At 37.7% G+C, this 22,452-nt stretch overlaps 1 protein-coding gene across 2 annotated transcripts; it reads left to right on the forward strand.

Moving 5' to 3' along the window:
- Positions 1-11,916: 11,916 nt before the first annotated feature.
- APO2 (APO RNA-binding protein (DUF794)) lies at positions 11,917-22,153 on the forward strand. Of its 2 annotated transcripts, none has more exons than XM_082924796.1 (4): positions 11,917-12,158; positions 19,015-19,158; positions 20,130-20,482; positions 21,197-22,153. In XM_082924796.1, exons 2-4 carry the CDS (start codon positions 19,024-19,026, stop codon positions 22,026-22,028), a joined length of 1,320 nt encoding a protein of 439 aa, XP_082780922.1. In that variant the 5' UTR covers positions 11,917-12,158; positions 19,015-19,023; the 3' UTR covers positions 22,029-22,153. The 2 variants fall into 2 exon arrangements, with proteins under 2 accessions (XP_082780922.1, XP_082780923.1); XM_082924797.1 differs by having other exon boundaries at positions 12,013-12,158; positions 18,403-19,158.
- Positions 22,154-22,452: the final 299 nt, after the last annotated feature.

Here is a 22,452-nt window from a genome sequence, read left to right on the forward strand (position 1 = left end):
AGGCAAGGCGCACGACCGAGACCTTCAGAAACTCAAAACGAACACGAACATGGATAATCATCGAGTATTCAAACGATGACATCCAAATCTTGAGGACGGTCAAAAATGGGGTGTCTACAGGCCGACACTTTTTGGAGCCGGCCGGATCTCATTTGGAGCCGACCGACTCCTAATGTTTGGCAAGCAATGAGTTTTCTTGCAGAAATAGGAGACAATGGCTGAGGATGAGGCAGAGCAGTCTGGGCAGACAGAGCAGCTTCTAGGCATTGTAAATGCAATCATTGTGCCTTATTGTTGTAATTATTGTTATTGTAAAATATTAATTGCTGTTGCAATTGCATTGGATATTATTGTCGCATAATTAGTATTGATATAATATCTTTGTTGCAATAAATTAGATAGTTAACTTAGTGCCCCTTGAATTTGTAATAAGTAGTTAATTAGCTTAGCTAGTTAGTTATTTAGTCCAATTTATTCGTATGGTTTTCTAATAGTTAGGTGTTAATCTGGACACTTGGACGCTTATTCGAACCTTCTTGCATGAGGGCAAATATGTAATAATGGTGTATTGCTTCCAACCCCCATTTCTTTCTCCCTTTTATTTACCCGCTTATAATGGTAGCATCATATTTTCTTAGCATTCTCATGTTCGCATACACTTGTTTCATGTACATTTGGGTTCGGCTCATCATTTTAAATCAATTTCATTGTTTGAAAACGTGATTTATCACATGTATTGAATTGAATCACATACCATGCTCATAGCCGAGCCTATTAAAAATTACATAATGTGTGCGTCACATTAGTCATATTGCATTGTTTAAGAGCATGCATGTTTGCTAATTATTTTGCTTTGTTTGGCTTGCCTTGGAGTATTAGATGAGCATTTTTTGTTTTAGCATATCGCATTGCATGTCTCTGTTGCCATGCCAAGCATGTTTTCCATGAGGCTAAGTGCATAATTGATATACCTAGTCTATACTTGCTTGCATCACATAAGCTCCCCAGCCAAGACACTTTGGCGATGACGGATAAGTGGCCTTTGGCACGAGTCACGGGTTTCCTAAATTTCCTAAAAAAAAAATATTTAGGTGGCGACTCTAAAATTTGGCAAAGCAATCCATTTTTGGCATTTGATTCAAACGTCAATTTTCTAAAAAAGGATTGTCGAATTTGAACTCTTTGTGTTTTCATTGTTTCACATTGCACTTTTAAAATCAAATTCAAAACCATGGGAGTCCGAACTGTAAGGCTAGTCGTATCCAAAAGGAGCACGAAAAGCAAGCTACATAGGGCAGATAAAACCCTTATCTAATAATTCTTGGAGTTGAATCTTCAACTCACTCAACTCGGTAGGTGCAAATCTATACGGTGCCATAGAAATCGGTGCCATGCCTACTCCTACCCCCGCTCCTTGTCGATTTGAACTTTCGTTAACAAACAGACAGAAGGAGTCGCCAATATAAATACTGCAGGGCCTGAGTTTCTCTTCTTTCCTCTGTTCTGCTATCTCCTGCTGGGTTTCTCCTTGTTCACCTGAACATTGTTTACCTCGGCTCAACGGAGCCCGATGTATGATGGCGCCTGGTGTGAACTCGGCCACGAAGTCGGCCAAAACTTGGCCTTTGATTGCTGTTCTGGGTTTGAATTCCAGGTCATATTGGCCTAACACCACTGCCCATCTAGCTATCCTACTTGTCAGATATCCTTGTTGCAACAGGGACTTCAAAGGATACTCAGTTAACACCACAATCCTGTGGGCTTGAAAGTAATGATTCAGCTTCTTGGAGGCCATTACTAAAACCAGTGTCAGCTTCTCCAAGAGTAGGTATCTGGTCTCTGCATTTGCTAGGGTTTTACTCATGTAGTAAACTGCTCTTTGTTTTCTCTTTTCTTCCCTGATTACCACTGCACTTGCTGCATGCTCTGAAACCGCCAAGTATAAGAACAGCTCCTCTCCAGGTACTGGATTTGAGAGAACTGGAGCAGTGGTCAGGTATTTCTTCAAGTCAGCCAAGGCGACTTCTCATTCCTCTGTCCATAAGAAGTCTGTGGCTTTCTTCGCTAAACTGAAGAAAGGTTTGCATTTGTCTGAGCTTCTGCTTATGAATCTGTTTAGGGCTGCAGCCCTTCCAGTCAACATCTGCACTTGTTTTGCCAACGTTGGGCTCTTTAACTCCAAGATGGCCTTGGTTTGATCCGGGCTTGCCTCAATGCCCTTTCTGGTGACCAGGTATCCCAGGAACTTCCCGGACCCAACTCCAAATGCGCACTTTGACACATTGAGTCGGAGCCGAATTGTCCTTAGGATATCAAAGACTGTCTTCAAGTCAGCCAGATGATCCTCAGGTTCCTTGGTCTTTACGACCATGTCATCAATGTATACCTCCATTGTTTTGCCTATTAGATGTCTGAACATCTTAGTCACCAATCTCTGGTAAATTGCTCCTACGTTTTTCAACCCAAAAGGCATAACTCTGTAACAATACAGCCCTTTTGGGGTGATAAATGCAGTCTTCTCCTCATCTACGGGGTACATGACTATCTGATGGTACCCTCTATAAGCGTCCAGGAAGCTCATCCTTCCATGCTCTGAAGTGGCATCCACCAATTGATCAATCTTGGGCAGTGGGAAACTTTCTTTGGGACAAGCCTTGTTCAGGCTGGTGAAGTCTACGCAGACCCTCCACTTTCCATTCTTTTTCTTCACAACAACCATGTTTGATAACCATGTTGGGTAGTTTACCTCTCAGATGGCTCTGGCCTCCAGAAGTTTGTCCACTTCCTCTTCTACTGCCTCAACATGCATCAACGTAGGCCTCCTTGCTCGCTGGATGACAGGTTTAGCCGACTTGTCCATATTCAGTTTATGGCAAGTGACCTCGAGGTCAATGCCAAGCATCTCGTATGGTGTCCAGGAAAACACCTCAAGGTTTGCTCTCAAGAACGCCTCTAATTCCTTTTCCTCCTCCTCAGCCAATCCTGAGCCGAGAAGTAAGAAGCGCTCTTCATCCCTTTGCTGGACCAAGATCTTCTTCAGGGCTTCCTCACTTTTCTCGACTGGTCCTTTGCAGACGTCCTCAAGGACCTCTATGTCCTCATCTTCAATCTCTGCTACTTCTACTTCTCGTATGTTGCAGGTGGATTTCATTGCTGTCATGGAGCAATTCTTTGCCTGCACCTGATCTCCTTTGACCTTCTCAATTCCATGTTTTGTTGGGAACCGCAACAGCTGGTGCAATGTTGAAGGAACAACCTCCATTACATGCAGCCATGGCCTTCCCAATATAGCATTGTAAATGGAGGGAGTGTCAATCATTGTGAACTCAGTTTTTACCTTCTTGGTGCCAGCCTGCACCTCCAAACTTACTGCTCCCAGGGGCCGCGTCAGCATTCCATTAAACCCAACCATTAGACCATTGGATTGTTCTAAATCATCTTGGTGAAGGCCCAACTCCTTGTAACACCTGATGTACATGATGTCACAAGTGCTGCCCTGGTCGATCAGAATTCGTTTTACCTAGCACTTTCCAATCTTGAGGGATATTACCAAGGCATCGTTGTGTGGATGATGCACCATCTCTAGGTCATCTTCAGTAAAGGACACCATTAGTCCCTGGCATTCGCCTGCGCTAGGTCTCTTTTGTCAGACCTGATACACATGTTGTAAGTGTTTTACCTTCTGAGTTTCCCCATGTATCTCGTACTCATTGACCTTCGAGTGAATCACATTGATCACTCGTGGTCCGCCCGCCTATGGTTGTGATGCTAGAGGAGGTGGTGCTGCCGGTACCTGAGGCAGTCTTGCTTGCTCTTCCCTTGTCCTGGCCTCATCTACTAGGCCCCTAAGATGACCTTGTCTTACAAGGTTTTCCAGACGTGCCTTTAGGGCTCTGCACCCTTGAGTTAGATGCCCATCCTCATTGTGGTAGGCATAATGTTTCCCCAGACTTCTTCTCATAAATTCACCAGAATCTTCTCTGGTGCTCTATAATAAGGCTGATTCCGGATTCTTTCCAAGACTTTGTAGACCGGAATTCGGAATATGGTTGTGACTGTCTATGCAGCCCTTAGTCCTGTCTCTTGCTTATTGCATCCACTGTTACCTCGGCCTCGCTTCGCCGAGCCGTTTCTTTTCTCTTGTTTTGACGCCTTTGTCCCCGGCGTGTCCTCCTCGGCCCTGGCATACTTTTCTATCCTGGCCATAAGTTCTTCCATACTTTTTACTAATGTCTTTGCCAGTGATTTTTGAAGTAGACAATCATCTTTCAGGCCGTTCTTAAAAGATACGACCACCACCTTTTGGTTGCACCCTGGTATTCGGTTAAACACCTCGTAATACCTTCTGGCATAGGCCCTAAGGCTTTCATCCTCACCAATTCTTAGGGCCATCAGGGAGTCCACCCTCAATGGTTGTAGTTTGTTTGTCACAAAGCTGGCCACGAACATCTCGGCCAAGCCTTCCCAGCTTTTCACAGTTCCTTTCGGCAACTTGTAAAACCAGTCTGATGCGATTTTCCCAAAGGATGAGGGAAACACTTTGTAGAGCAGCGGCTCATTCCCGGTGTACAGTGCCATTGAGTTTAGGTACAAGCCAACGTAAAAAGTTAGGGTCGGACTTACCATCGTATATCTAGAACCTCGGTATGTGGAACCTTTTCGAGGCCTCAAATTTGTCCAACTCCACCAAGAACGGCGTTCTCGACTTGACCAGAGAGGTTACCTCGGCATCTTGTCACTTGCTCTGGATGTAATCCCTCAGATCCTCCTTGGTCCGTCCAAGAGCTCAACTGTCAACGGATTTCAACCTTTTTGGTGCGCTACTCCTGGTGTTGTTATGAGTCCTCTTGGATCTCTCTTCATTGGTCGTATCGAAACAAAGTTCCTTCCATTGAACATGTCGATGTTCTTTGGGATCAGCTTCTTTGGTATGATGTGTCCTCCGAGAATCCTCCTTTATTGACTCTCCTTGCTCGACCTCCCTTGAAGGCCGGTGAGAGTGTTCCTTGGTCCTGGTGTGCTGGGGGACTGGAGGAACTGCTTTCTGCCCCCCTTTATTGGGCATCTTTTTTGACCGCCGGAATCAGCGTATCTTGTAACGGAAACAGTGGCTGCATGACGTTGTTCTACATCATGAAATTGACGCCCGATTGCAGGTCTGCCAATTTGTTCGCCATTCCCTTCATCTCGCCGTCCCTCCTCAGGCATTTACCTCTCCATACCTGGAGGGCGTCCTCGTTATAATACCCACCTTAGTCTGATTTCTTTAGTACGTCGCCCTCCTGGCCGACGTCCTTCTCTCCAGGGTTCTAATCCCGAGTTTTTTCGTTACAGTTATCCTCCTCTATACTAGGGTCATTGTGTTTACCACTCCCAGTAAGTATGTCGTCCCCAACCTTTTCTTTCTGTCCGTCATTGGCCCTCTATTCTCCTTTCTTTCCTACAGACGGTGCCAAATTGTGTGTGTTGTTTTCTGACCACATTGCCAAACAGGTACTCAACTGGAGGACACCGGCAGAATAGATTGCCCCCGAACGACCTGTCACAGAAAGATAAGACTCCGGCGGTGGTTCGTCCACCCGGGGGCACTTTGACGATCAAGTCAATACTCAGTTATCTCTCAAATATTACAAATTAGTGCTTAACTCACTAGTCATAATACAAAAAGTGTACCTTAGACCTATGAGGGTGCCTTACTTTTATAGTCAGCACTAACCTGATCCTTGTAGAAGCCTAGCTTCTCTTGGACTCTGGTCCAATGCTCATCCTAGTCTCTCTATTAGATAAAGATAAACTCCCTAGGAGCTCTATCCTTATCCAGGCTGAAGTTCTCCCCCATTCTAGGACTCTTTGTCCCTTATCTGTTCATCTCGGATTCCGGTATATTCGCAGATAACCTCTGCCTAGCCGAGATCATCTGGGCATCATGTCTAGGACACGAGACACTTCGGCTGGCACTTCGGTGCCACCTTGACCATGTGTTACTACTCACAAAATATGTCCCCACACTAGAGATGCTAATGGGTGCTAACCAACATATATAAAAGACACAAATGTGGGATTTTCCACCATGAGAGATCTACTACATGTATGTAATTGGTACATTTATTGATATGCTAATTGATTTGTAACATTATTGTCTTTTAATTTTATAAAATTTATAAACGTTTACATTCTCATGGCACACTTTAATATATATATATATATATATATATATTCCCAACACCAACAAAAGTATATCTTGTAATCATGGAAAATGTGTTTAATAAGTCTCAATTATTTACTCTTTTTTTTTTTTTTTTTTTTAAGTATGTATGAATCTTGAATTTGGGGGCAGATTTAGGCCTCTTTTGACAATTAGGTTAAAGCTAGTTTATTGATTTTTGAGCTTTTTTGGATCATATTATCTCTCTTTTTTTAAACGTTTTTAAAAAAAAAATTTAACAGTCAAAAATTAATTTTTCACCTATTTTCCAAAATATGCCTTATGAAGGGAAGATAACAGTGAAAAAATAAACATTTATATTTCATATATATTTGCTTTCTCTTTTTTCTTCCTTCTACAAATCTCTTTCTAAATTCAATATTCAATTACAAACTAAAAGAAATACCACAATTTTAAATTTTTTCCATTGGGTTCAATTTCTAAAATTCCCTAAAAATTTGCAAAATTATACATATATAAATCCTTTTTTTCCCAGTTTCCAGTGGGTTCACTTGAAGCCACTCATTCACATGCTCCGCCCACGAGTATATTAGTAGTTTAAAAATAAAATTTTACAATTTTTTTTAAACAATTGAATTAGTGAATTAGTTAAAAATATTGGATGGTTATTTATATGAATTATTTGTAAAATATTGTTTGACTATACTAGTTAAAATTGTCTCTAGAGCAATAATATATATATATATATTTTTTTTTTTTTTAAGTTGAAGTTTATCAAATTTTACAATTCAATCTACTATATCATGAAAAAATGTGAATAAACTAAAAATGTTAACAATAAAAAATATTAAAAAATAAGAAAAATTTACCTATAAATTCCATTTTGAGAAATAATGATCCATGTTGTCCGAAGGATTTTCTTATAGACTAATTAATCCTATTGATTTTAGAAAGTTAGATTTAATATATTATTTAAAAATTAGATTTACGGTTATACCCTTATTTCTATTATGTTCCCTATCTTTGTTTTTTCTTTGGGGTACTTACGTGTAAGTCCTAATAAATTGACTTATTGTCTAATAGATCTTATAGGAAAAATTTGTAGTAAAAAAACTCACTAATTGTAAGTTTTAACGACAATTTATAACAATCATGACAAAAAAAAGTCACTAATTATTAATTTTTAGCAATATATATAAAAAATTGTCATAAAAAATTTATTTTTACTGACAATTTTATCAAGATTTATTTTCAATAGGACTTAATGGGAATTAAGTCCAACTATTAGGACCTATTGGTAGTTTACCCTTTTTCTTTTGTGATAGAAAGGTAAGGTACACAATATATAGAAATCAAAATTGGGATGAACTTTTATATAAAAATCTTTTTTATTTGAAAAACATTTCAAAAGGAATAAACAAATGACTTAAAATATAGGATTCTTCAAACATTCTAAAAGGATGTGGGATTTTTCAAGCATTTCAAAAGAAATACAAAAACTACTTGGTAAGTTTTGGCCAAATGTATAATTTTAAACTGAAATACTCCAACATAACACTCAAAAAAAAAAAAAACCTTAGTGTAATACCCTAATGTAACACATAAAAAAACTCATTACTATACTTTTCTCAAACATAACACTCTAATATAACATTTCAAAAAAAATTCTTAATGTAACACTCTAATGTAACACACATTGTAACATTCTAATGTAACAAAAAAAAAAAAAACTTTTTAGTGTATTTTTTTCAAACGTAACATTCTAATATAACACTCCAAAAAAATATTTAATGTAACACTCTAATGTAACACACAAAAAGCTCCTTAGTGTACTTTTAACACTTCAATATAACACTCGAAAAAATTCCTCAGTGTAACACTTTAATGTAACATAAAAAATAAAAAATAACTATTTACTGTACTTTTTCCAAACATAACGCTTTAATGTAACCAAAAAAAAAAAAAACTTATTAATGTACTTTTTCTAAACGTAACACCCCAATGTGACACTAAAAAAAAAAAAAAGAGTGAAATTCTTCAAACCATTCCAAAATGAGTACAAATATTTCTTAGTAAGTTTTGAGCAAATGTATAATTTCAAACTGTGAGTGTTATATTTGAAAAAAATACATGTGTTTCGTTGGAGTATGTTATATTGGAATGTTACATTTGGGATTATACTGATTGAAGTGTTACGTTTCAGAAAAGTACACTAAGAATTTTTTTTTGTGTGTTACATTAGAGCATTATATTTAGGAAAAGTACACCAAAGAGTTTTTTTTTAGTGTTACGTTGTTACGTTTGGGAAAAGTATACCAAGGAGTTTTTTTAGTTTGTTACATTGAAGTGTTACGTTATTGAAATGTTACATTAGAGTGTTAGGTTTTTGTTCGTAATGTGAGATTTGTTTTAGAATGAGAGAAAATCTAAAACTTTTATAGTACAAATTATCCAAATATGTAATTTTACATTTTGAGAAACCCACTTTTATTCCTAAAAAATAACTCAAACATGTAATTGACTATCATTTTTTGTAATTTCCACTTTAGTAGGACCTTTAGATTCATAAGAAAAAATAGAAGATTAAACAGTTCACAATATCACATTTTAAAATTTATTGGTATTTCACCAAAAAAATAAATCTCAATATTAAAATATGTATAAAAGTTAGGGTCCATCTTTTGAGTTTGTCGAGCTCCAAAAAAATCAGGGTCGGCCTTGTAGATGACACATAGATAAATAAGGAATGGCACTTAGACAAATAAATAAACAAATAGATAACACTTGAATAGATAAATAGTTAGGTAGGAATAATATGATATTTCAGATTATTATTGTTCTTTTAACCCCAAAAGAATAGAGTTTTAGACTATTGCCCTAAAAATTTTAAATTTAGATGTATGGCCCGAGTGTTGGAAATGGTGGAAAAAATTCTGGGTAAAATCAGAATTTTTCCTCAAGTTTGGTCTATTTTTTAGGTGGGCCCCGAGTGTCGATTTACTCGGGTCAAAGTGGTAACGCGTTCTATGCCGCGTTGTGATTCGCGTGGTATATTTGGTTGCTCAAAACCATTACCGAGTGAATGGGAAATTGAAGCCAAAGTGTGCTCCATGGAAATGGAGTTTTGGTGGAAATTCCTTAAGGTTGTAAATTGGCTTGTCCCACATTGATTTGGTGGGAAGTTTTGAAAGGGTTTATAAGGCTTGGGTTTGATACTTAGGGTGTGCCCCAAGGGGTACCCAAGTGTTTTAGAGGGAGAGGTTCTGGACAAAATGGGCTAGACCCATTGGACCCAAAAATCACCACACTCGCGCGCTGCCGTCCGGTCGGGCGGGCTGGGCCTGGGCTTAGGCGCGGGTGTGTGGTTGGGCTTCTAATCTTTTTGGGCCAAAAACATTTGAATTTAATTTTATTTTTTGGTAAAATAAAATCCAGAATTTAAATTAAACTGATTTGGATTTTTTGTACATCCAAACAGGGCCCTTCCCGTTTTGCTATCTGTTTGAATTGTTAACAGATTCAAATCTGTTTGAATTCAAAACCAACAGGTATCATACCTGTTCAATTCAAAACCAAGAGTCACCTTTACATCTATAAATAGGACCACCTTCATTTGATGTTTTTTTAATTCAGAAATTTCGTATTTCACTTCTGCTAATTATATTCTTCATCTTGCTGCATTTTATTTCCGAAAGAAAGAGTGTAAACACTTAGTGTGTTCGTAAGGCAAACAATTTGTAGTGCTGCTATTGTTTGTGGTAGATCATTTCATCCTGGGAGATAGACGTCCAAATTCTGAAAGCACCGTGGAGAGGACGAATCTGTCTTAAGGACACAGTGTTAAACACTGGACTTGATCAGAAAAGTTATTCAAATAAATTAACCAAGTAAGTTGTTTAATTTAATTCTGTTTTTATTTGTTTATTTAATCAGATTTTAATTTTGTTTTTGTAACAAAATAAAATCTGTGGTTTTATTTATTTATTTTTATTTTGAGTTTGATTTTTGTAATCAAACAAATTCTCTCCTTTTCTCTATTTCTTGTATTCTTGTTGTTGTTTTGTACACAACAGAATTTAATCTTTTTAAATACAGTGAAGATTGTCCAACACCAAGTACCCTAAAAATTATTTATTTATATATACTTTTGTACATTGTTATTAATATAAATTAGTTGATTCAATTTAGGTTTTTATTTATTTATTTCTTTCTTTCTTTCTTTAATAATACTATCCAACATGTTCTAATCATTGATGCAATGAAAGTCATATAAATTATATTATCCCATGATTATAAATGTTACACATGAGAAGTTAAAATTTATTACGGTATAAAAATATCGGTAGTGTTACGTAGCTCGAAACCCGTGGCTCGAGTTTGGCTCGACACCAAAACGACGTCGTTTTGGTGTCGATATTTTTTTTTTTTTTCTTCTTCTTTTTTCCGTGTTTTTGTTGCAGAACGAAGAAGAAGAAGAAGAAGGGAGAAGAAGAGAAGGGAGGAGGAGGAGGAGGAGGAAGAAGGGGAGGGGAGGGGAGGGGGCCATAAAAATCGGCTGGAGGAGGAGGCGGGGCTGCAACTGCGACTGCGACTGCGACTGCGACGATCGGCGAGGCAGTGGCGGTGGTGCGACGATCGGCGAGGCGACGGTCTGAAGCTGCAACGATCGGCGACGAGGCGACGACGGTGGTGCTGCGCGACGATTTCCTCCCTCCCTTCTTCGTCTCCCTCCCTTCTCTTTCTCCTCTCCCTCTTTCGAGCCAATTCGAGCCCTTGGTGTCGAGATACGACTCATTTCCGTAAAAATATAATAAGAGTAAATTTATTAATTTTTCTTTCGCTAGATGTACAGGGGGGTGTGTTGGAAAATTCCAATCTAGTAAACCCTTTAACAGTAAATTTATAAATCCCGTTAATTTTTTTATCCCTTATATTTATAATACTTTCTTTCTTTAACGTTCAATAATTTTAAATAATTTTCCTATATTATTTTTTTAAGGTAAAATTGGCATTTTAAAAATACAAAAAAGATCATTATTTTTCATAAAGTTCAATTGCAGTTAAAGGTGTACGCGGTACGATTCAGACAGTATGAGAGTAAAATTATAAATCAAACCGTGAATGATGGATTGATAAATAATCAAACCACAGTTTGACGCGATTTCAATTTGTTACTTGATGGAAAAATATTTTTAAATAATTATCAAGTATTTACATAATATATAACACTAATTTACATAATATTTTCCGTATATATAACACAAATTAATTTTACATAATATTTTTCTTTCATATAACTACTAATTTTCAACAAATTTTATATTTTAAATATTTCCCAGACTTTTGATATTTTATTAAAAATTAAAATATATATATATTTTAACTATACGAGAACAGAGCAGTTTCGAAACAGATTATAAATTTTAAAATTTAATCTACGGTTAACAAATAGATCAGTAAGAATTTGGACGATTCTAGTGGAATGAGCGATATTTTACACCACCCTGGACGGAAGGTTATTATATTGTGGGGAAGGGATTATAATTTCAGAAATTTTAGCGCTGCGTATGGTTGAGGAATTTGAAAAATGATTTGGAGAAGGGAAATAAAAAAAGAAAGTAAAATACAAATAAAATATACTTTTATTTCATTTAATTTTATATACTTTTTTTTCTTTTTCTTTTTCTTTTTTCCAAATACCCTAATCAAATACAGAATTTTACATATCATTTCTTTTTTTCTTTTCTAAAGTTCTGTATAATTCACCCAAAATAAGAAAAATAAAAATAAATAAAAATCCAAATAAAAATAAATAAAAATCCAAACGTAGTGTGCTAAGAGCACAGAACCCTCATCTCTCTCTCTCTCTCTCTCTCTCTCTCTCTCTCTCTCTTCCCTTGTGCCAACAGACAATTATCGTGGTCACCTAATTCGACTTCCTCCAAGACATCGTTTCTCTACCCTCTCTGCGATTTGGAGGTTCAAGTGTACGGTGAGAACTTAATTAGAAATGCCTCAATTTCACTGAGAAAAACTCACTCTCTCTGTCTTTTTATATGCTTTATACGAGTATAATAAATGCATGTATATGTGTATATCTATATGTGAAGTGTATTAATCCTCCATCATCTGCTTGTTTTTGTTTGATTGATGATGCTATGCATCCTAGATTCATAGTCCCAGTTTTTGCAATTTTTGATACCATGTATTACCAATCTCTGTTTCCTAGTATTTTGTTACTTCACTGGACGTTGTGATCTTCATTTGTCACCAAACTTCTTTGCAAAACCATCAATTGCGTTATTTATACATGGGTTATGTACCACATGCACTTTGTTACGCATTTTTGTGATAAATGTTGCGTATTTTTTATTTTATATGATTTACGATGATTTGTGGCCGAAATGAAAGTTACGCATTTTGTGCTAGTTTTATATGCATTTTTGTGGTAATGTTACACAATTTTTTTATTTAAATATTTTCTTGCCACAAAATTTGTAACAATAATATAAAATACTACTTAAATTTATTTCTGAATCATAAATTGTTGTAACTCTTACCAAAAAAATATATAACATACACCACAAAAATACGTACTAAGTGCATACGGTACACACCCTTGGAGGGGGGTTTTACCATAGAATTTCCCTTTAACAGGGTCATAGACTAGTTTTGTTGTGTATTTGACTCAGTTTGGAAAAATATCTGCATGTATGTTGTTTGATAAAATGCCAATTCAAGTTGTCTATAAACTTGAAGTATTGTCCTTGTGAAAATTATTTGTGGGGTTACAAACAAACATCCGAAAACTAGATAGGAGTAATTTTTTATGCTAAAAGGGTTTATATGAAAAGATTTTGAAGTATTGGGCTTCTAAAAGTGCACTTAATACAGAACATTAATACAGAATGATTTGCAAGTTTTGATTTTATCACTTTAAAGCAAAAGACCAATCAAGATAACTTATATTTTCGACGATGCCATCGCCACATCATTCTTGTTTCGTCCTAAATTCTGTATTAAAATTTTGCATCATTTTCCTTTTAACTATTGAGTTAGATGTGTGTTGCTTTTCTTTGTTTATGTTTCAGTCTGAAGCATTTGGTTTTGCTTTTGTAATCTTTGTTTGGTCTATGTTTGGCCGTTTGGTCTTTGTTTGCTACTCTCTTTATTTTGTACCTAGTCTGTATTATATAGGCTATGTGAAGTTGAAAGCAGAAAGAACAGAAAAAAAATGGTACAAATTTTGTCACAGGAAGAGGGCAATGGTGGTCCTGTGTAAAGTTTTATGAATTTGGTAATTTTTGTGACATATCATGATTTATGACCAATTTAACTTAAAGATAAAGTGAATATTAAATCTTAAAGATAAATTGAATGTTCAATCTTGTTCATTCACTGAAGGAACCAACTACTCTATAATATTTTAATTGACTAGGTAGTTGATTCAAACAATCCAACTTCTTGTTCTTGGTGCTGGTCTGGTCTTAGTTATATATATAAGCAGTGTACAGTGAACACATAATTTGGATGGGTTATGACACATTGATGATTTAGACATGTTATTTGCTTTAGGATCTTATGTCTTTATGTTAAATTGTTGCCATGAAAGGTGTTGGATGGTTATGCTTAATGTGTACAGAAAATGCAGCAATTGGGGTCAAAATGACACTTCAGAGTTTAGTTTATAGAAATGCAGATCAAGGTGGGGCTGGGCGGTCAGGGAATTACCAGTCTCCGCTAGGGAAGGGTATGGTAGACTAAAAAAATACCCCATTACGGATCAGAGGGGGGACAGGGAAATAGCATAAATGGGGATCGGGGACGTTGAGAGTAAAAAAAACTGCTCTAGCTCCGCTCCATCGCACCCTGTTGCCATTTTGAAAGTTTTAAAGTTGCCTTGAGGCAAGACTAAGACAAAACGTATTGAGACTCTTACGTTTTAGTCGGCACTTTCCGAAGGCATGCTTATCACAGTATGAGACATGCTCCTTCTTCGCTTTTTGCGCATAAGCATATAAGAAGTCCACACATGGAGAGCTTGTCTAGGTGTTAAATTTAGTAAAAAAATACATGGTTTAAACATAAATAATAAAAAGGAGCTCTTTCATAGTTATATTCCTGAGAAAAATGAAGCAAAAAAAAAAAAAAAAAACCCCAAGTTAAGGCTCAATTGAGAAGCTTAACAACTAAAGCTGAAAATGTTGATTTCACCTTCAATAAGTGCAAGCCTCCTTCTCTATAGTGAAATGTTCTATACTTTGAGGAGAAAAATATTTACACCTTTATATTTAGTTTTTAATATTTTTTGTTAGTTTACTATTTTATCTATTTACTAAATATGAAAATTCAAAATGCTTATGCCTCGATAAGGGGTAAACACCCTGCGTTACATATTCCCCTTTAAAAGCTATAGCCTTTTCTATATATATGCTTACTTCTCAGTTGTTGGTTTTGGTTTCAAACCTAATGAAATGTGCAATTGCATGTTTCATGAGCTGTTTTCTGTAAATTAGTTATGGGTAAATTACAACTACACTTTCTGGGGTTTACATAAAATAGTAATTGTCTCTGTAGTTCTGGAAATTCCATTGTCCCTTCAAATTTCTAATCGCATAATAAATTACCCTTTTCTTTAATCAATCATTAAGCCAATTAATAGTTTTTAATGACGTCATAAATATATATTAATTAACAGTTCTAGTCATTTTATTGTTGTATAGAAGGGTAGTTAGGAATTTCATTTTTTCTGTTGATTCTTTTAAATAACAAACTCTATGAATGAGATATTTGTAATTTCTAGAACCACAAAAGGCAATTCGTATTTTCAGCAAACCTTAGGTGGTATATTTGTAATTTACCTATTAATTATTGGTAATGCTATTTGCAAAGGGGGTAATTCTATTTACACAACAATTTGATTTTCTTACACATATTTTCTCATTACACTCATTCAAAAAATTCAAAATTTTTGTTTTGTCACATTATGCTTTTCAATATACTAATTTTCACCTTATTCCCAACCTCGCATTCTCTCTTTACAACCATCTTCCTCTCCTCTCTCTCCATTTTTCTTTCTTCCTTCTACTACCTTTGGCTACTACTACACTAGTTGTCTCCAGTTGCCAAACCCCAATCCTTTCTTACCGCGACCTCCTTTCCTAACCCCCGAACCCCACCCGTGACCCCTTCTCTAGCCCCTTCTCTCATACCAACAACCCTTTCTTCCCCAACCTGCAACCCCCAACCGATTAGAGATGGCAATTTAAACCCGACCCGACGGGGACCCGACCCCCCGACCCCGATTAACACGGTGACTCCTCGAAAAATACCCCCGACGGGCCGAGGACGGTATTCAAAAAAAAGTTCCCGATCATTTTCGGGCCCCTCTCTCTCATTTCAGATCTCTCTCTCTCTCATCTCAGATCCCCTTTTCCTTCGCCGCTCTCTGTCTCTCGTCTCTCCGCCGCCATGGCCACACTCCACCGCTTGATACCAGCAACGCAACTAGGCTCCATCTTCTCTCTCAAGCTCGTTGCACCAGAGCTTTGATAGCTCCGCCGCTCGTTGCTCCACCGCAACCAAAGTCTCCATCTTCTCTCTCAAGCTCGCCGCCCATCACCGATCGAGACCTCTTTCTGTGTGTGTGTGTGTGTGATGATGGCGACTCAGATCTCAAATCTGCAGATGTGTGTGTGTGCGTGTGGGGGATGATGATGATGATAATGACGACTCAGATCTCAGATGTGTGTGTGTGTGTGTGTGATGATGATGATGAGGACGACGACGACTCAGCTCTGTAACTCCATCACCGTCGGGGATTTTTCGGGGTCGGGGAAACCCGATCCCCGTTAGGGAACAGGAGTGAGGGGAGTGAGGGGTTCCCCGTTGGGGATCGGGATCAGGGGCGGGGACGGGGACGGGGACGGGGAGTTCCATACTTTCGGGGATCGGGGACGAGAAGGGCAATCCCTGGCCCCGCCCCGCCCCGCCCCGTTGCCATTCCTACCACCGATAACAATCGTTGCCGCTGCCTCTGCCTCCAGCTGTCAAACCCCAGTCCTTTCTTACCGCAACCTCCCTCCGTCCTCCTAGCCCCATCGGCAGCTCTCTTCTCAGCCTTCTTCCTCCTACTGGAAACATCGCCCTAACTCCCCTCTTTCACCTCAACCCCCTTCCTAGATCCTAAGGTTTTCAAATATAGGGTTTGGGAAAAAAGTATAGAAATTAGGGTTAGGATTTGGAGGAGAAGAATAAGAAGAAGAAGTAGAGGGACGTAGTCACTGACAAACCTCCGAAGAATCACCATCGATTCAACATTAAGAAACCGAACGAAAGCCACATGTTAGACATTGGTAATTCGAACTCCAGCCGCATGTTCGACATTGATAGACCAAACACTATCTTTCAATCTCTCTTCTTCTTCTTCTTCTTCTTCTTCTTCTTCTTCTTAATCCTAGATTTGGAGTAGATTCATGTTAGTGGTCGTGGGGATGAGAGAGGGTTGCGGGGGATGAGAGAGGTGGGCACCGTATTGGGAATGGAGTAGCGCCGTGCCGGCGGAGAGGGCAATAGTGGCTTGCTGGAGATGGTAGTAAGAAGAGAAATTAGGGTTGGGAATTGTGGATTAAAATGTAATTTCATGCAAGGATAAAGTTGTAATAAAAAGAAATGAAAAATGGAGGGTGTAATGGGCTAAAAATGTTGTGCAAGTAGAATTACCCTCCCAAGGGGTTATATATGCTTCAAAGGAATAGTACAAAAACCAATAGGGGTGAAGGAGTCACGGTCTTAAGTGGATCTTCTGTGCTCCGTAACTCCGTCTTGAACACTTGTGATTTGAATATATTATGGGGTTCATAATGTTAAATTGATTATTCATTTTTGAGAAAATTACAAAAAAATCCTTTAAGATTTGACCCTTGTAACAAATCAAACCTGAATTTTTAATTTGTTCAATTTAAACCCTAATTTTTAATTGATTTCAATTCAAACCATCCGTCTATCTTTGTCTAAAAACACAAACAGAAGTTTTTTTATGAACACGTGCATTATCACATTCCCTCATCTAATTTTATGTTCATCCCAACTTTCATCATTCTCATAGACCATCCTAACCATCCTTCTAAACTTTACCATTCACTTCATTCCACCTAATTTCCCCCTCTCTACCTTTCCCCATTTCACTCCTTCCCCCCATTTTTTCCCTTCCACCTCCCTCTTCCACTATCAAAGATGGGAATTTGAAGATCGACGATCAACGAGTGATGAATTTCCAGGTCAACTGAGTTTTACAATATCAATATTAGACTTTGTGTTGCCTTCTGTTCCACTTCCATATGCAATTGCTCTGTAACACGTTCTTCCTCTTACAACTCTAGGTTGCTCAAGCAATGATGGTAGGGGTTAATTTGGGGTTTTGATTTCTCTGAGTTTTTTATTTTTTATTTTGGATTAAATTTTTTGTTGAATTGGGTGTTAGATTTTTGCTTGAATTTGAATATTGAAATTTTGATTGGATTTCTATTGTACAGTCGATCTATCATATGTGGTAGAATGGTGGTGAAGAGTGGCTGTGAGTGTGTCCTGGTTTTGGGGTTTTGGGGGTCAGTCGAAGCTGCTGAAATAGCAGCCACCATTCACACAGGCACACCTAAACAAGAGACCGAGTCACACTGTCTCTCAGAAAACAAACTTACCCAGAAGCCAAATCATTATTTTTCATAGCCAAACCCTGCAAAAAGATCAAGCAATCTGGGTATAATTGAAAACTCCATGATGGGTTCCATATTTTAAAGAAATGAATAATACTAGAAGAAAGCAAAAGTATAGTAGAGAGTTGAAGAAAGAAGTGTGATGTTTTTCTGGTGAAAGCAGAGGCCCAGAGAGAGAGATAGAGACAGAATTGACAAAATTACCTTTTCTCCGTTAGTCTAGTTAACAGAAAATAGACGGGATGGTTTAGATTGAGACAAATTCAAAAGACCAGAATTTAAATTGCCCAAAATAAAAATCTAGGGTTTGATCTGTTACAAGGTTTTTCTTTTTGTTTGTTTTGTAATTTCCCCTTCATTTTTCTTCTATTTGTTTATTGATCTTTTGTTGTAAGGAGATAGAACCTGTCTTTTTCTAGTCTTCTCTTCAATTGGGTGTTCATAGAATCTTGCTAATTTCTCATTTTCATTGCCTGTGAACCCTCATTCTCTTAGCCCTCAATGGTGTATAATGTATAAAAGGGAGGCGGAATCGGCGGATCACTTGTTTCTACATTGCCCGTTGGCCCTTACACTATGGCAATGTCTCTTTGGCCTTTGTGACGTGCTGTGGGTTGCTCCGCAGGTGTGCACGCATTTGCTGCTGGTTTCATATGGTGGGTTTGGAAGCAATAAGAAGGCCAAAACATTGTGCTATTGTGTTACCTTTGCTATCTTTTGGGCCATTTGGTTGGAAAGAAATGATAGAATTTTTAATGAAAAGGAATCAAAGGTTGATGCTTTGTGGCAGAGGGTGAGGCATCTCGCATCAGTTTAGGCCATTGTGTCTCGTCCTTTCAAGGACATACCTCTTTTTTTTTTTATTTCTAGGGATTGGGCTGCTGTTTGTTTTAACTAGTGGCGGTTTGTCTTATGTTTTAGTTGGTGCTTCTTTGGATTTTAGCGCTGAGTTATTGTCTTTGTATGAGGACTTCTTGTCCTCCCCTTGTTTTCACTTTTTATTTTAATAAAATTGTTTTGTTGCTGTTTGGAGAAAAAAAAAAAAAAAACAGAAAAAGAAAAAAAAGTCTTTTCTATTTTATTTTTTAATCTTTTTGGTCGTATGAATTATATCTTTGAAGTTATTAATTGCAGCTTCTAGGAATGGATTGTGCTTCTTTTCACGCACAGTTTGGTGCTGTGGTTTTGCCTCCTGGGAAAGGGAGGACTCAACCTCCCAAAGTGGAATCTCTGAAGTTTAACCCATATTCAGGTCTTGGTTCACTTGATTCTCTTAAGGTATACACATTTATTCTATATTTGTACGCGAGATTTGGCATGTTGATTAGGCTGCAGATATTAACTTATATTTGATTTGCCAGAGAAAAATAAGTGAGTAATTTTTTTTGTATGTATAAAATCTTCTGTTATGTTTGTACTAGGTTTTTAATAATGTTGTGTGTAGTTCACATGTACTGTCTTATCTTTTTAAAAAAAAGTAGTTTCATGTAAGGTTCAATGAAGTCACTTGAATGGCTTTTTTATTTATATAAAAAAGAGTGAAGTAGTTTTTTTTTTTTGTTTGACAAGTGATTAATTTTCAGAAAGCCTTGGGGATCTTCCTAATGCACCGTCTTTATAATTAAAAAAAATGGAAAAAGAAAAAGCAAAAAACCAAGAGGACTTCCCTTTTTCCAGTTCGTTTTATTGGGGAAATGCCAATCATCTATTGGATATCAGTAATAGGATTTCTGTTGGATTGGTTTCTCTACTTAAATATGTTCCAGGACTAATGGATGTGCTATTGTTGCTTGGTAAACCATTCTCAGTAGTAACCTCACTGCTCTGAAATGTCCCGCTGATAAGAATATTTTAACTATCAAATCTGAACCCTAGCTTGCTTTCCAGGCGCCAGTGTTGAGTTGAGCACTTTTACTGATGCTAATTGCTTTCTTCAGCTAGTTTAGTTAACACCTATATTCCTTTACAAATTTTAGATCTAAAGATTACCAGTTAAACCCCTCTCAATTCCTTAGATGGCTTTTTCTGAAACTCTTATCTTATGTTTGGTTCATTGGAATATGATTATTCTATCAGAATGTCCATTCTCATATTTGGTTCATTAAAAAATGATGGAAAATGCATTGTAAATGGAATTATCACCATTGTAAGAGAATGGCCGTTCCATTCCAATCCACCTTTATTCTAGTGAACCAAACACTACCTTACAGATTCAAACTGTTTAAATTTTTTGTTTTCACATGTTGCAGTATGGTGGCAGTAAACTCAAACTTCGACTGAAGTTTGGGAGACCATCACAGAGTTTGTCTCAACCTCATGCTTTGGTGCTCAGATGCAACTATCCCCAAAATGCTGATTTGCCTCGGTACTACTCAAAAAAGGAGAAAAAGCCTTTCCCTATACCCATACTCGAGCTGAGGCGAGCTGCAAGGGAGAGGTTTAAGAACAGAAAAGGCCAACTTAAAAGACCAGCACCTCCCCCCAAAAATGGCTTGGTGGTTAAAAGCCTAATTCCACTTGCATACGAAGTGTTGGATGCAAGAGTGACATTGATCAACCATCTAAAAAAGCTCTCAAAAGTGGTTCTTGTACATGCTTGCAAGTAATTTTCTTTCTTCATTCCCCTGTTGATTGCCTTCGGCTAATTTGGAACATCAGTCTTTTGGACCTGTGTGTCAACTGGAATGTCTGGCTGTCTAGCTGGTTCAGAATCATTTATGCTCCTTTTGTTTGATGGAAAACATTTTTTCCATGTTTTCTGACATTTGGTATAGAAAATGAAATTCAAATGGAAGATGTTTTCCATGGTTAACGGAAAACAAGCCTATTTGGGCGGAATTTTTTTTTCCACTTTTAAAAAGTGAAATGTTTTATAAACTAAAATCTTACCAATGCAATCACCACCACCAGCATCACTGCCACCGCCACCTTCACCACACACCACCACCCCCACACCTTCACCTTTGCCCCACCACCATCACCAATATAACTATTTGTACATTAGTTTCAAGCAAGCAACCAAATATGAAAAAAAAATTCATAGAAAATGTTTTCTGCCAAAACAAATGGAGCACTAGACTGTCCCTGTCTGCAGTAAAAGTGCCCCATTGAAATTGCGCTCATAGCACTCTAATACCTGCATCACCTTCTCCCCCATCTCAATACACATCTGAAATAGGCCTTGAATGTCATTTTAATTGTTAGAAATCATTATACCATGTGGACTTCCATACACTTTTTATCAATTTTTTTGACTCCTTCGGGACACTTGTTCTTTGAATTGGTCCAGTGACAATTTCATGCAATACATTTGCAGGTGGTGTAATGAAATCCACGTGGGACCCGTTGGGCATCCATTCAAGTCATGTAGAGGCCAAGGTGCTCCATTCCGCAGGGGAACCCATGAGTGGACAAATGCAGTTGTCGAAGACATATTGGTGCCAATTGAAGCCTACCACCTCTTTGATCGGCTTGGGAATCGTATGCCTCATGAAGAGAGATTTTCAATCCCCAGAATTCCAGCTATAGTTGAGCTCTGCATCCAGGCCGGAGTTGATTTACCCGAATTCCCCACAAAAAGGAGGCGAAAGCCAATAATTCGTATTGGAAAACATGAATTTGTTGATGCAGACGAAAGTGAACTACCAGACCTTGAACCAGAACCTCCCAAAATACCTTTATTAACTGAACTACCCGCTGATAAAATAGTACCCCCAGCAAATGCAGAAGAAACAGCCTTGCTTGCCGAGGAAACACTCCAAGCATGGGAAAAAATGAGGCGAGGAGCCAAGAAGCTAATGAGGATGTATACAGTGAGGGTTTGTGGGTATTGCCCGGAGGTGCACGTGGGGCCCAGTGGACACAAGGCCCAGAATTGTGGGGCCCATAAGCACCAGCAGCGAAATGGGCAACATGGGTGGCAAGCGGCAGTGATCGACGACTTGATACCGCCAAGATACGTGTGGCACGTGCCAGATGTGAATAAGCCAGTGTTGGAAAGGGAGCTGAGGAACTTCTATGGTCAAGCTCCGGCAGTGGTGGAAATCTGTGTGCAGGGTGGTGCTGCTGTCCCTGAGCAATACATGCCAACCATGAGGTTAGATGTGGGGATTCCTACAAGTGTTAAAGAAGCTGAAATGGTTGTTTGAGTCTTCCCTTTTCTTTTTCTTTTTCTTTTTTCCTTTTTTTAAATGTATGTAGATTGTAGAGTAATTAAATTGAACATGATTGTCACCCACAAAAAATGCAGATGAATATTTTGTTTTTCCTTCAATTTTTAGTAGGTAGTATCCTTAATTCAGCTGTTGTAGTTGCACCATTGTTTTATTATGTGTTCGTTGTATGAATACATGTAGAAAGTGAAATAAAGCACAAAGGGCATGTTTGATTGGATGGATTAGCACATGGTATTGGGATTATTAATCTGTGGGCCCAATTATCTATGTTTGTTTTAATATTTTGGTTTAGGATTATTAATCCAATGGATAATTAATCCAACAAATTTGTAGGATTATTAGTAATGGGGTAGGGGTGGGATTATTAATCCAATGGATAATTTATCCAATTGGATAG

The sequence above is a fragment of the Camellia sinensis genome, chromosome 4, assembly GCF_055761805.1.
Source record: "Camellia sinensis isolate YWXY chromosome 4, ASM5576180v1, whole genome shotgun sequence".
Taxonomy (NCBI): Eukaryota; Viridiplantae; Streptophyta; class Magnoliopsida; order Ericales; family Theaceae; genus Camellia; species Camellia sinensis.